Source organism: Zingiber officinale, chromosome 8A (assembly GCF_018446385.1).
Source record: "Zingiber officinale cultivar Zhangliang chromosome 8A, Zo_v1.1, whole genome shotgun sequence".
Taxonomy (NCBI): domain Eukaryota; kingdom Viridiplantae; phylum Streptophyta; class Magnoliopsida; order Zingiberales; family Zingiberaceae; genus Zingiber; species Zingiber officinale.
Window position 1 is genome coordinate 25,124,431 of NC_056000.1, and position 14,775 is coordinate 25,139,205.

Genomic DNA, 14,775 nt, shown 5'->3' on the forward strand with positions numbered 1-14,775 from the left:
AAGCGTGTTCCGCGGGGCAACAGAAGCTTCTCGGATAATACCTACGCCGTCTCGTTTCGACTGCAAGCCCAGCAGGAAGTGCCAATTACCCATCGCTAGGGTTTTGTGTCTGCTCCCCTTGATCGGTATGCCCGTCTACATCGGTTCTTCTGTCTTTGCATTTATCTAGCTCGCTATCGTGCGAAACTGGAAATCTTCGATCTTGATATTGCTTTGATGATTCGATTTGATCAGAGGTAGGATTTTTCCTTGGACCGATGGCAGCCCTGCAACCGTTTTCATGCGGAGTGGTCGGAGCGCGGAGTTTTCCTTTGTTCGAAGGTCTCCGTCTTGCCCCAACCGCCGCTCGCACCTCTTCCTGTGCTGGAGCACGAGGGATGGCGCTAAAAAGGAGTTTTTCTGGACTTGTCGTCAAGGCTGCTACAGTTATCGCTCCCAAGGTATAAGAAATTAAAAACGTGCTTTGCTAGGATAGTTGTCGAGTTTACTATCTCTTGTGCTTATATTTTCTGTGTGGGAAACTTGGACATCTTATTGGGTAGCAAAGATAATAACTGAGTCTGCGCTGATGGAAAGGCAACCTCTACGTTGGACTGTGATTGAGTTTCCCTTTTGTTTCCCTTCTCACAGACCCTAACATTGATAATAGATTTTTTTTCCTCTAATCTAGGTCATACAGCTCCTCTAAAAGGTTTCCAAGAAAGGAAAAAAATGCTACTGAGAAAGTCTGTGATCTTGCTGGAATGTTTCAGAAATATATACTATCTTTCTACTTCTGGGATTTAATTTGCTTGTTTAGCGCGCTTGTGCACAGAGCTGCTTTAGATAAAATTTAGAGTATCGCCTTTGTAGATGGATATTTGAGTTCCAGGTTTCTTTATTGGTCTTTGCATGCAAGTAGATTTTGTTATTGGATCATCCTTCAATATAATTTATAGATTACAGAAGCTTCTGTATTTGGATGTTAAGCTGTATTAATAGCTTCATCATTCTCTTAATATTTTCAACTTGAGTTCCATATATCTTGGTTATGATTCTCAATAACCAAGATCTCATATGCTTCTCATGCTCCATCAATGGGTATATGCCTTTTATGCTGTGTTAATTATCCAGATTACAGATAGTTCGACACCATCAAGTTGATATGCATTTTATGCAGCTCGTGTTTATGATTCTCCATAACCAACACCTCTTATGCTTCTCATGATTCATTATGGGTAGCATCTTATGTCTTGATTAATGCTTGGACCTTACTGATTTATGTCTTTGAATTGTTAGTTGCACAAATATATCTAGAACAGTCTACCCTAAAAATAATCACATCTTATTCATTTTAAATCTCTCTTTGATTTTCACAGTACACATCTATCCAGCCTGTGGGTGATAGAGTCTTAGTTAAGATCAAGTCTTCTGAGGAGCAAACCAGTGGAGGAATACTTCTGCCTACTACTGCTCAGACAAAACCTCAAAGTGGTGAGGTTGTTGCTGTTGGAGAAGGTAGAACAATTGGGAAAATTGAAATAAAAATTGGAATTGAGGTATGCCTTCTCTTGATGTTTTTTATGTTAATTTAATTTGGGCTAGTATAGATTTCTGTGGCTTCTGAACAATATAAAGGAAATAGTTTGATTTAAGCATTATGATTTTTTTTTTATATTAAAAATTGATACAATGAGATTTCTTTCATCAATTTTGAGGAATGATGCTTCAACTTGTTTAACTTTGATCCTTTCATTTAATCAATATCTCCCATTTTGAACAATTTTAGACCTGATGTTTAATGATGGAAATAAAGAATCCTTAATTGAGGAGTGATTCTAGCATCAATCTTGATGAGCTATGCTTCAACTTCTCAAGCTTTAATGTCTTTACTTAACTGAAAGTCCCCATTTTGGACTATTTTGGACCTCATGTTAATGAGGGAAATAAAGAATCCTTGATTGGAGTGTGAAGATCAAACTTTATAATTGCATTATTCATATATTCATTTCTTGCTCCTAGCCGTTCCATTCTTGGGGGCAGTATTTAAGGCAGTTCAATTCTTGAACCTGAACCTGTTACCTAGATGTTTTATTGGTCGAGTAGTGTGTGCGTTTTACTGGTTATGGACCAACAATTGTATCTTGAGCCTATCGTCAGTTGCTCAAGTTTGATTATATGCAATATCTGGTCGTGCAGTGGTAAGCAGGTCCTCAACTCCAGATTTTGGAATAGAAGTTCAATCTAATGTTATTATTACCTTGTTGGTTAAACAGTGAATATGCTTTATTTTTTTTCAGATCAGTTAGTGTCCAAACAGTTGTGTATCTTGAGTTTGACAATATGCAATATCTGGTTGTAGGCTGGTAAACAAGTCGTCTACTCAAAGTATGCTGGAACAGAACTTGAATTCCATGGATCGAATCATCTATTGTTGAAAGAAGATGACCTCATTGGTATTCTTGAAACGGACGATATCAAGGACCTCAAGCCACTCAATGATCGAGTTCTAATCAAGGTTTGTTTTAAGACTTGCTGTTCATTTAGTTACGTTGTTTTTCCAATTTCTTGGCTATTTTGTATAGTTGGTTAAACAACTAAATAGTGATTAAAGTAAGGAAAGCAAAATGCATGAAGTCATGCCATTCTATGCTAATAATATAAAGCCTGTACCATTTACATATAATCTACACGGTGGGGTTAATATAAAACCTACCTTTTCCGTCACCATCAAAGAGGAATCAAACTTTTATGGAAGGGTTTTCCAATCAACCTTTTACTGGTGCATAATTTGTTGATCGTGATTTCTAAGGAATATTTTATCTTGGGAAAAAGTTAAAAATCATCACAATGTATATCCTTAACTCGACGTTTGTAGCCAGATTATTCTAGGTACTAGGTTCTGGTTAATAATATTTACCTTAGTTCTGTTAGTGTTTGATTAATTTTGTTTCTAGGTTATTATTACAAATTATTTTCTTGGTTCTATTAGTGTTTTATTAATTCTCTATCTCGATTCTAAGTAACAATATATGCCTTGGTTATGTTAGAATTTGATTAATTATGTGGCTATGTCCTAATTAAAAACATCTATCTTAGTCCTGTCAACATTTGATTTATTCGGGATCTAGATTCTGATTATTCACTTATACCTTGGTTCTGTTAGTATTTTACTAATTCTGGATGTATGTTCTGATTAATTACTTTTAGCTGGGTTCTGTTACCATTTGGTTGATTCTCTATTTATGTCCTGATTAATAATATTTGCTTTGGTTCAGTTGGTATTTGATTAACTGTGTATCCAGGTACAGAGTGATAGCATTTATCTTTGTTCTGTTTGCATATGATTATTGTATATGTAGCTTTTGATGGATAAAGCTTTGGTTTTGTTAATATTTGGTTGATTCTGTTTCTAGGTTCTGATTGATGACATTTACCAATTTTCTGTTATGGTTTAGTTTATTAACCCTGGGTTTTGTTTACATTCTGTTTCTGATCAATTGACCTATCTAGGCTGTGATTACATAATGCTTTAATCTGGCTAACACACAGTTTGTAGGATTTTTTAATTATTTAAATAAGATTTTCTCGAGTAATTGGTTAATCTGATCAATTTACCTCAAATTCTGATTTATAATCTAAATATTAGCCTTGGTGCACATCTATTGTAGGATTTAATTTTATATCAAGAAATTTTTCATGCTGCCAACTCTATTTAGTGGGATAAAATCTTAGTTTCTCTTGTTGTTGTTAAATGTTCTCATGGTTTAGTTGTGCATGATAAAATCTTGAAATGTTCCTTGTTTATTCTCATGTTTTGGGCTATCACCTTTTCCTTGTTCTCACACATTCAAACATTCATTCTTGCCCCATTAGGTGGGAGAAAGATACTTGTTTGTGATATGTGGTGGACATGAACGCAACATGTGTTGTGCATGCCGGTCCCACAAGGTGGCGCTAAAAGTATCCCATGACGCTTTCGGCAGCACCAGAGGCGTCTTGTGATCGACGTTGTCGCGGTGACTCACAGATGAAGCACACTTCCATCTAGGTTGGCCGCCTAACACTTTTCGGTGTGGTTGGCGGCCACCTAGTCTGAAATCTAGAACACTACCCTTAGATAGTTACCTTTCTACAACATGTATACTCAGATAAGGACTGAGGATTTTTGAAACATGGAGAGAAAATTAGAGCCTTCCTTAGGCCTAAATAAGTTTATTAAGCTGCCATAAGTACAAGGTTTGTACCAAAAGATAAACACACAGAAGTATAAACAAGATTTACACGAGGGAAAAGTAGTTTGTAACCGGGTCTTCTAATTTTGTGGTAGTCTCGCTAAGTATAATGTCCTTTGTTTTGCAAGACCCTTTAATAGGGCAACGACAGGTGGCTAGTTGAGGGGTTTCATTAATAGGATTATAAGTTGTAGCTATTATATATTCTCTTCCGTTTGAGAAATAGAAGGCTGATATCCTGAAAATCTGTCTTTATATCGAAGTCTGGGTTTTAATGTATTAAGATAATTTAGATTTATGTTTCTACAAGATGAAGATCCTTTCAATATTCTTAGAAACTTGCTGAAAAGACATCTACACTTGGTACAAAAATAAAAAATAAGACAAACCAGTACATTAGTAGAAAACTTTAACTTAATGAACGAATCAGAAGATGTGCGAGTCTTTTTGGTGACTTAGATGAGTATGTATACATGCCTTCTGAAGTAGATATCCACTTAACTGAAAAAGACTTGGAAGAATTAGAAGCCTCTGAGAAACACCATCAAAAGCTTAAGCCTACTTGGATATTATATTTTGATGAAAATCAAAATATTATAGCTCAAAATTTAAAGATGATATTATCAGGCTTCCAGCATCAGATCCGCTACCTTAGCGGCTCCCCTAGTGCCGATCCAGCATCAGCAAAAGATTTAATGAATCATGGCTACTTCTAGACCATCATATGAAGTTAGAATGTCTGAATGTACTATGGGAACTATGGACTACGTGCAAGAACATCCCCTCAAACAAGGATAGCCCTGTACATAAATAACAATCCACAAGTCAGGATTATAGGAAAAAGAAGACCTTCAGAGGTAACCTTCTTTGGAAAAGATGCCGTATTTCTAAACATCATGGCTCCTCTCCAGGAGCTGAGTCGGATGGAGGGCCGGTGATGTGGTTGGGAGAGGATTTTGAGATTAGGACTCGTAGGTGCGTCGACTTCCTCGAACCTCCACACAGGGCAGAGGAAAGACCGTCCTCCGGGGGTATCACGAACTTGTGCACACAGATCGATCACACAGGAGCATTAGAGCCTAAAAATCAAGGAAGAGGTTCCTAGCACAGACTCTCCGACGCTCAAGTTAGAACAATTTCTAAGTGGAAAGGAAGTGCGGAATGAAGAAGACGAACAGTAGATGCGAGTGTATGAGCGTGTGAGCATTCCTAGCCAACGGAGAGGATCTTCCTTTTTATACTACCTTTTATAATCTCCGCAATCATTAGGCCTAAGAGAATATTGGGTGTTAGGAAATATTGAATGATAGAAGGTGCACGATGAACTCCCCTTGGGTAAGCATCGGAATATTCCCTGACGACTAGCCGTCACTTTGACAGATTGTTGAGATTCCTTGACAACGTTGTCCCCTGGCGAGGAGTTGCCCAGGGATAATCCGACCGTTCTATAAGCCGATCGGGAGTAGGTTGGGACGGTGCCTAGGAGGCGGGTGCTGAGTCTTGAAGATCCGACTGGCTAAGAAGCCAACCGGGCGTAAGGTTGGGACGGTGCCCAGGAGAAGTGAGGGAATTGAGCCCTGAAGGTCCGATCGGTAGGACGGTGCCCAGGGGAAGTGAGGGAACTGAGCCTGAAGGTCCGACCGGCTAAGAAGTCGACCGGGCATAAGTCTGGGAGAAGTGAGGGGTTTGAGCCATGAATATCTGACCGATGTAAAAACTGGCCTGGATAAGAGAAGTGAATTGCCCGAACTCGTAGTTCCTGACCTTGACCACCACCTCCTTCTCCTAACTTTTGATTGCCACGTTCTTGACTATCATTTCTGTCCTATCACACGGGGTCATCCACTATTTCCCATATCAATTACTGAATGTGATCTCAATTATATGACACTTAGAGCAATGGAAGTGACACGGATTGCCTTACAAGGCAATAATATACTTAACTTTTGTTATGCCATCCTTAGATTATTTACAGCTAGGGATACAAATACAAGATTAGACATACGATAAAAAGAAGTAATGAGAGATTTTGAGCAAGTTCAATTTTTCAGTTGGAATTACATTAAACCCTTTTGCAACGACTTTTTGGTACTAATAGCAGTATCAAGAAATTATTGTAATGGACCAGAAGATACCAACACTATGATAACATTAGAGTAAGGGTACAACATATTCTTGCCAAACTTAATGAAAAATGTACTTATATTCAGATACAAAAACAACTTAAGAATCAATAGTATGGGTTTCGTAGCAAGGTATACACTTCCCAACAATATGGATCAACACATCAACAACAATATGGATGAAGAAAATCAAAACCTATGATAACGGCCAAACCTAAACCTAAGTTCAAGAGAACATACTACCTTAGAAAGAGCAAGGAAAAGAAACCTTATCTGAATAAGAAAAAATATGTATGCAAATTCAAATTAAAGAAAACTTAAACTAATACAATAACATGCTTTGCATGTAATGAGCCCGGACGCCCGGACATCTCTCGTCGCCATGCCCAAGTAGGAAAAATCTGTATAGTAGAGAAGCAAGATTAGTAGGATATACTAATCTGTACTTAATAGAAGTATCTCTTCTATCTATTCAACTGTCTCTGTTAATGAAATGGAAGAAATACCTTTTTCCTCCGATTGTACTTTGATTAACTCATTTTTACAGCCTCCTTATGGAATAGCTGTAAAATATGAGCTGCCTAAACCTTTTAGTCAGGAAGAATCAGTTGACTTTGACGAATCCCTAAATCTCTTAGAGGATTTTGACTTAATGTCCCATTAATTTATTCCACAAACTTAACAGATGTAAGATCTGACCAAAGAACTTGCACGCATGAATGGATATTAAAAGAAGGAACAGATAGTATTCCTTGCTTTATATGTAGATTCTATCCTTCTGTCATAAAAAGAGGAACCTGTAAATTTTGTAAAAACCAATGCTACAGCTTATGTCTAGAAACAATATTTCAAATTATCATTCCACAAGTTCATACTGTCCGTGGAAGTACAAGAAATGTACTCTTTGAAATTCGAGTCTCAGTTTTAGAAACTAGACTAAACTTACTAGAGGTTGAAATAAGAAACCTTAAAGACCAGACAATGACAAATCCTTTGTATAGAGGGAAAGGTACACTAATTTCTGAAGAATCAGAAGATACAAATCTAGTGTTTATCAAAATACCTAGCATTTGTAACTCTGGTCATTCAGTAGACAAACGGGTTCAATGTACCTTAAATATACAAGGGCATGAACTTACTTTACATGCATTCCTTGACAGTGGTGCTACTACCTCCACTATTGATGAAACCCTTTTATTGTCTGAATTACCTACTATCTTTATTAACCAGACAAATACTCCCTTAGTCAGCACACAATTTGATGGACAAACACTCTCTTGTCATAAATTTGTAAGGAATTTACAATTTCGTTTTTACACCAATTATGGCATTTTTAGTAATCCTGCCACCCTTAATTAGTTATGGGTCAGACCTTTCATAAAAACATTCAGTTAATCCTTGGCGTAAACTTCGGCCTTGCTCTTAATCAAATTCTTTTACTCACCAATGACTGCTGTCTCTCTCCGCACCTGTCATTGCTCCTATCCTTTCTACTTACCCCTCCGAGGTTAGCACCCGAAAGCATGGTGACACTCCCAGTAGCTGAAACTTATAATCCTACTACCGAAACCCCTACACTAGCCATCTATCCTTTGGCCTATTAAAGGGTCTTGCAAAACAAAGGACATTACTCAGCAGGAAAACTAATATTACTTGGCGAGACTAGCCCAGAATTGGCAGATCCAGTTGCAAGTTACTTTTTAAATCTTGATCTGGAACACTTTTACCCGCAAGATTTTGTTAGTCCTACTTATTTTTAACTTTGATCAAGACCCAAGACAACTTAGACTCCTTAAACATTATTAATTCTGATCTTACTATTAAGGCACAAGACTTAAAGTATACTAACTGAGAAAAAGAAGAATGGAAAAATCATACCTCTCAATTACTTACTGTCAGAGCTACACAACGGTTTGAATCCAGGCACAGAAGTCCAGCCTTCATTGTAAATAAAGACGCGAAAGAGAAAAGAGGATAGTCTAGAATGGTGTTTAATTATAAACGTCTCAACGACAATTGTCATGAAAATAGTTATAAAATACCAGACAAAAGCTAGCTACTTAATAAAATTCAAAATTCTAAATAGTATTCCAAATTCGATATGAAACTCGAATTTTGGCAAGTAAAATGCACCAAGACTCCATACAATGGGCTGCATTTTCTTTTCTTGAAACATTTTGAATGACTAGTAATGTTGTTTGGACTAGCTCCTCAAATCTTTCAGAAAAAAATGGATAATGTCTTTTGAGAAGTCTCTTCTTGTACCTGTGTCTATATAGATGATGTACTTATCTTCTCCAAAATTAAAAAAGAATACTATGCACACTTGCATATGATTTTCAACTTATTTGAAAAATATAGGTTAATAGTTTCCTGAAAGAAAATGAAAATAACCACAAATCATATAGACTTTTTGGGAAGTGAGATTGGTTAAGGAAAAATTTCCCTCCAAGCTCATATAGCACCTAAGATTTTGGGCTTTCTAGATAAGATGGAAGAAATTAAAACTCTTCGATCTTTTCTTGGAATTTTAAATTATGCTCACCCATAACTGAAGGACATTTGAAAAGTGTCCTTGTATAATAAAACATCACTAACAGGACAAAGGTATTCTAATCAGGATATTAATCGTCAAACAAACAGATTAAGATTATGGTTTAACAACTTTCAATTCTTACTTTTACCTTTAGATTCAGATTATCTAGTGATAGAAACCGCGGGCTGTGAAACATGATAGGGTGGAGCCTTATTTAGAAAATTGTCTAAATATGATTCGAAAACTTTTGAATCCTTATGCAGATATGCATCAGGAAAATATAATGAAAAATGGCATCTTACTTCACTATGAAATTTTAGCAGTTATCTACTCCTAGTTTCCTTTCTGTTATTTATTTGTAGTAAGTCAGAAATTACAATTAGAACAGATTGTGAAGCTATAGCCTGGTATAGCCAGCAAACAAAAGGAATTAGAAAAGGATTAGGCTCAAAGAGATGGATTAAATTCACTAACACTATAATCAGTAAAGGATTAAGAATAAATTGGAAACATATAAAAGGAACCAATAATTCTCTAGCTGATACTCTATCGAGATTGCTACATTAAACTTCTTATTATTTTCCAGGAAAATGGATAAACAAAAGGTCACAACTTATGGCTACAAACTATAAAGTTTGGAAATCAAGAACTTTAGCAGTATACACGAAAAGATGGTACTTTCTAATCTGATCAAAGATCAAAGCCTGATTCAATATAACAGTGCCTTATAGATAATATTTGAAACATTGCTACTGCACTAAGAATTGCTAATCACAAGATTGCAGAAATCAATGCACTCTCTAATTACTTCATAACAACAGTCGAAAAAAATATTCTTGCTATGCTATCTTTTTAAGTAATCAAATAGGACTTTACTCGACTTGGGATAAGGTAAAAATTGTTATTACAGATTGCAATAAGCCATTGTATAAAGGCTTTTACTCTATGGAAGAAGCTGTTGCCTTTATTCGGAGCTCAAGTAAGCCCAAACTACTTTATTAGTCTCTCATTATGAACTGAAGGACAAGCTCCTCTTGATAACTTAGACTTATTGCGAACTATTAATACTGAAACTTCACAACAAAAAGACAGTGACTTACTATCTCTATCATATAGACCTCAAAGGCCTATGAACTACAAATCTCTAGATATTCTTCAGTCCAAGACTGGGAAAATTTTCAGATAATATATTTTCTTGGCAGGAAAATAATCTACCTGAAGATATTCTTACATATATTAGGACTTTGTGAAACACTTCTACTTTCCAACCATTTATCGAACTAGGGGAAGCTCTGAATTGTCTTCATCAGAATCTAATCACCGGTATTGCCATAGTATATAATCAAAAATATAATTACAAAATCAAGTCCTTGAAGGCATTTCCCCAATGTACTAACCAAAATACATTAGCCTTAGGCTGCAAGTGTCAATTACTTTATTCTTTTCGAAGATCAAATATTCACTGTGAAAATTTTGAACATAAAAACTATAGAGGAAGACTGATCACTCCTTTCACCTTGATGAACTTTGGCCTTTTGTAACAACTATGGATCCATGACTTGAACCTCATACAACACTTCCCTTATAGACTTGGCATAATTCTACAAAATGCTCTGGAAGAAAGAGAAACTTTCATATTATGCTCGTTTACAGTTCTCTCCCATAATGGCTCCATCTAGAAATTGAACCAGCAAGACATATTATTAAATTTGATATACAAGGAGTTAATGTGCAACTTCTCACTTTTTGAAGATTGTCCTTCAAATCTTGATATAGAATGGACATCTACGAAACTTCTAGAAGTCCAGCTAAAGCATTAGCGGGCTTATCTCAAAGGAAGTTCTTGGCTATGGGATCCCTACCTAGACCCATAAGAATACACATCGGCCGGAAAAATATTTCGTGAAAAAATTTATGGCCAAAGGAAATGGGAATTGATTTCTTTCCATTCAAATATTCTACGCAACATAAAACGCTTTGCCATTTTTACCAGAAGAAAAATAAAAATGGTATGATAAAAATAAAGGCAACTTAGCTGTCTCACAAGGGTAGTCAACTTCACCCTTACCACCCTCTATGAACTTGGTAGAAGAGACGAATCTAATTAACACGATGTAGCTTTAACCTAAAGCTAATTTTTGAGAGCACTAACAAGTTTGTTTCTTTTGTTTATCGCTTAGCATGATTATTTGACTCAACAAACAATGAAGCGAACTCAACGATACTTTCTTATCGCCATGATTCAACATACAGTTATGAAGCACACTCAAAGATACTACTTTCTTATTGCCATGACTCAACATACAATTATAAAGCTCACCCAAACGATATTTCTAGCAATGTGACTCAGCACTGTAACACATGCTCGGTGACTCACCTAGTGGATTGCTTTTCTCTAGAAGATGGTAGACCTCTCTTCTCTTCTCTTCCTTCTCTATAAATCCCTCTTGAGGCCTGCGAGTCTCATTATCGAAGAAACCCCAAGCTTGTAAGCAAGAAGCAAGTTTGTGAGTCTTTAAGTTTCTGCAATTTCCTTATAATTCCTTCTTGTGAATCTTGTTTGTACTTCTGTGTGTTTATCTTTCTGTGCAAACCTTATATTTATGGCAGCTTAATAATCTTATTTAAGCCTAAGAGGAAGGCTATGATTTTCTTTCTCCTGTTTCAAGAATTCCTAGTCCTTATCCGAGTATAAATGCTTTAGAAAGATAACTATCTATGGGAGAGGATAGAACTGTTGTATTTCTTCCACCCTGTAAATCCCTTGTTGGCTAAGTAAGGCAATAAAATCTGAGTAGCTTGTTGTAAGACCTGAAGACGCCAGGGTAAGGTTTGAAAAATACAACGTTGCTTCTTGTTGTTCTCTAATAGGGTGAGGTTCACTAGTGAGAAGCAGCAGAAAAGAAACTTACCTTCTAAAGTGCCTAGATCCAATCTAAAACTCTCTCAATCAAGTCTATAACTCCCGTCTATAACTATCTAAAACTCTCTCAATCAAGTCTATAACTCTCTAAAACCCTCTCAACACATAAACATACTTTTGTATTTCCAGAAGCAACCTTTCTATAACTCCATAGGAGTACCACTTAACTCCACTAGTATTTGGAATAGTCACTCTAAATATTTTGGATCATCCAACTCATAAAAATTTTGGTATCAGAGCCCATTACAACTTTGGGACACTTAGTATATGCTTTCTAACACTCCACACGAAATTAGAAAGTTATATTACTTAAACTTAGCTTTACAACCTAGAACAATCATTACTTTAGATCAAAATAATCATAGTTATGTTAGAATCAAAGCTCACACTCAATGTCTACACACAGACAATTCACACTTAAACTCTCTGACCGACTTACTACTAAGTCTTTTTCCCAAATTTCTAAGAATACTGAAAGGATCTTCATCTTGTAGAAACATTAGATTTAAATTATCATCTTCTATATTTTCTTCAATTTGAGAAGTAGAAGGCATCAATCCTGAAAATCTAATAGAAAGTTTCTCATTTCTGTTTTTATTCATGATCAAAGTCGTGGGTTTTAATGTTGTATCAGGATTATTTAGATTTATGTTCCATTCTAAAACCTCTGAGTTATGTTCTCCAGGTTTTAGAAAGCATATTTCTTTTGTATAAGTGTTTCAATCATATCAGTAACCATAATTTTAAAATGATTATGAATATGATTCATTGTTTTACCCAAATAGATGATATCTAACTGAAGATTGTCATCTTGGAACTGACCATATCCTTTTGCTTGTATATGTACTTTAATGTCTGCCAAAGTTTTTAATAATGATATTATTCATATCAACTTCTACAAGTCCTATGATTGATTTCTAATCGAGAGTCATATAGCACTTTCCCTCCTAGTCTGGATCTTGTAAGTCCTCTAAGTTTATATTCAATTAATCCTAAATGGATGTTTGTGTCGATGATTGTATAAAGTTCTAGTTGATATTTCAGTCATTAAATTAAGTTTTACTTCATCTGTGGGAGATGAAGAGCTTCTTGTCTAACACAGCAGTTGAGAAGCTTATTAGAGTGCGTTTGGTTTCTATTTTTATTTTCTAAAAAACATGCGTTTATCCCTTTTTTAGAAAATGACTTTTAGACATTTTCTATTTTCTCATAAAATGATCTCATTTTTTAGAAAACAAATGAGGAAATTGACAACCAAACAATGTTTTTTTTTTCCCTTAGGAAATGAAAATAGAAAATTTACATACCAAACCTTAGTATTTCTAGGCTATATAATCACCTAGGATTTAATTCATTTAACTACTCATTTGAGAAAATGTTTAGATCTCTTTCAATATCATTACTTCTAATATGTGGGGACTAGTATCAGAAAAATTATTTCTTCTTGTTGGAAGATTATCTAGTCAAGAAGTTGTGTTTGATTCTGTTGGCCTCTCTCTGACTGTTTGTGAAGAGCCAGTAAAAGGCTCCGTTCTTGTTAAGTTCATTTGGTGTTTTGACTATTTCCTGAATTTTGTTTTTCTAGGGAGAGTAACCTAGTTTCTAACAAAGAATTTTCTGGAATTGATATGCAAGTGCTATTTGATTGTCAGTCAAACCGTCTTCTTTTGTCATAGAAAATTGTTTGGCATATTCTAAAGCTTATTAGTATTGAGTGTTTTCAAATTTAAGTTTGTTCATTTACTTGATTTCCTCGAGTATTTTATGAAGAGAGTCTAATTTTTCATAAAGTTGTATTTTGTTACTGACAATGAGTTCAGTAGATTGTGCTAAAACAGTTTTGGATTCTGTATCCGAACTTTTAGTGTTAAGTTTTGATAGGGCTAGTATATCCTCTTTAGTAGGTATACCATCAGATTTAAAAGTTGATTCCTTTTAGATAATCAAGATTCATAATATGCTGCAAATAAGTGTTTTCATTCTCGCTATTCCGTTGGTGGAGCTTACGATATTTTCATGTTTCCTAAGAAGCATCAATTGTTGCAAGCAAGCCATACCATTTAGCTATTTCCTTTCCGTAGGTGGCAGAAGCGGAAGAGAAAACTGCTGGTGGTTTACTGCTAACTCAGGCCACAAAGGAGAAGCCTTCGGTGGGGACGGTGAGATTGTCAATCTTAAGAAACAGAACTTAATGATAAGTTTACATTGATTTAGCCAGAATGTTAAAGCCTAAAGTCATCCTCATCGAGCAGGTGATTGCCGTGGGCCCTGGCAATTTAGATCCAGAAGGCAATAGAACACCATTGAAACTCGAAGCTGGGAGCAACGTCATGTTTTCCAAGTATGCTGGAAGTGAGTTCAAAAGCAGCGACGGTGCAGAATTCATTGTTCTGAGAGCATCAGACGTGATGGCATCCCTCTCTTCGTAGGCTAGTCTTGCGCCAACATTAATTTTATTGAATCTAATATCCTATTCTGAGATTATTCTCCAACCATGGCTTTAAGATTTATATTATTTAGTTAAAACTAATTTGTATACAACCCATCATTTCTTTAAAATTGCTGGGAACATTTTGAAGCAATCTGAAGTTCTATTAGCATTTTGCAAAGGAGCATCAAATTTTACTGAACTTTTAGGATGTGTTATATTTGGAATTTATCGAAGAGCCATGTTTACTCCTAACTTGTTTTGCTCAATTTGTTACGTGCACTTTTGGCAAACTTAATCTTACTATTATTATCTTTAAAAATTTAACTTTGGTGTTCCATGTAGAGAAGGAAAAAATAAAAATCAATAATATCAACTAGCCGAACATCATCCTTCGTTCTTTTATGATCAGTTATTTCTGACCCAGTCTAGATCATGTGTTCTTCAACTCGACGCCAACGATACCCGCCTTTGCATGATGTTTGACATCTATGACTTCGTATTACAAAGGAGTTACAATCAAGCAGTGAATAGTTCTGTTATCGAGAATG

General features: G+C 35.7%; 1 protein-coding gene across 1 annotated transcript; it reads left to right on the top strand.

The window, feature by feature from the left end:
* On the top strand, positions 1-14,405 carry LOC122008067 (20 kDa chaperonin, chloroplastic-like). The gene is made up of 6 exons (XM_042563650.1): positions 1-125; positions 235-440; positions 1,359-1,538; positions 2,342-2,497; positions 13,878-13,955; positions 14,049-14,405. The coding sequence occupies exons 2-6, from the start codon at positions 258-260 to the stop codon at positions 14,223-14,225; spliced, it is 774 nt and encodes a 257-aa protein (XP_042419584.1). The 5' UTR covers positions 1-125; positions 235-257; the 3' UTR covers positions 14,226-14,405.
* Positions 14,406-14,775: the final 370 nt, after the last annotated feature.

What these genes read in the sequence shown, in the direction of transcription:
- LOC122008067 (XM_042563650.1), top strand. Translation starts at nt 258, where the DNA reads ATGGCAGCCCTGCAACCGTTTTCATGCGGAGTGGTCGGAGCGCGGAGT. An exon ending in CTACAGTTATCGCTCCCAAG is followed by an intron (nt 441 to 1,358) that starts GTATAAGAAATT and finishes TGATTTTCACAG; the next exon opens with TACACATCTATCCAGCCTGT. An exon ending in AAATAAAAATTGGAATTGAG is followed by an intron (nt 1,539 to 2,341) that starts GTATGCCTTCTC and finishes ATCTGGTTGTAG; the next exon opens with GCTGGTAAACAAGTCGTCTA.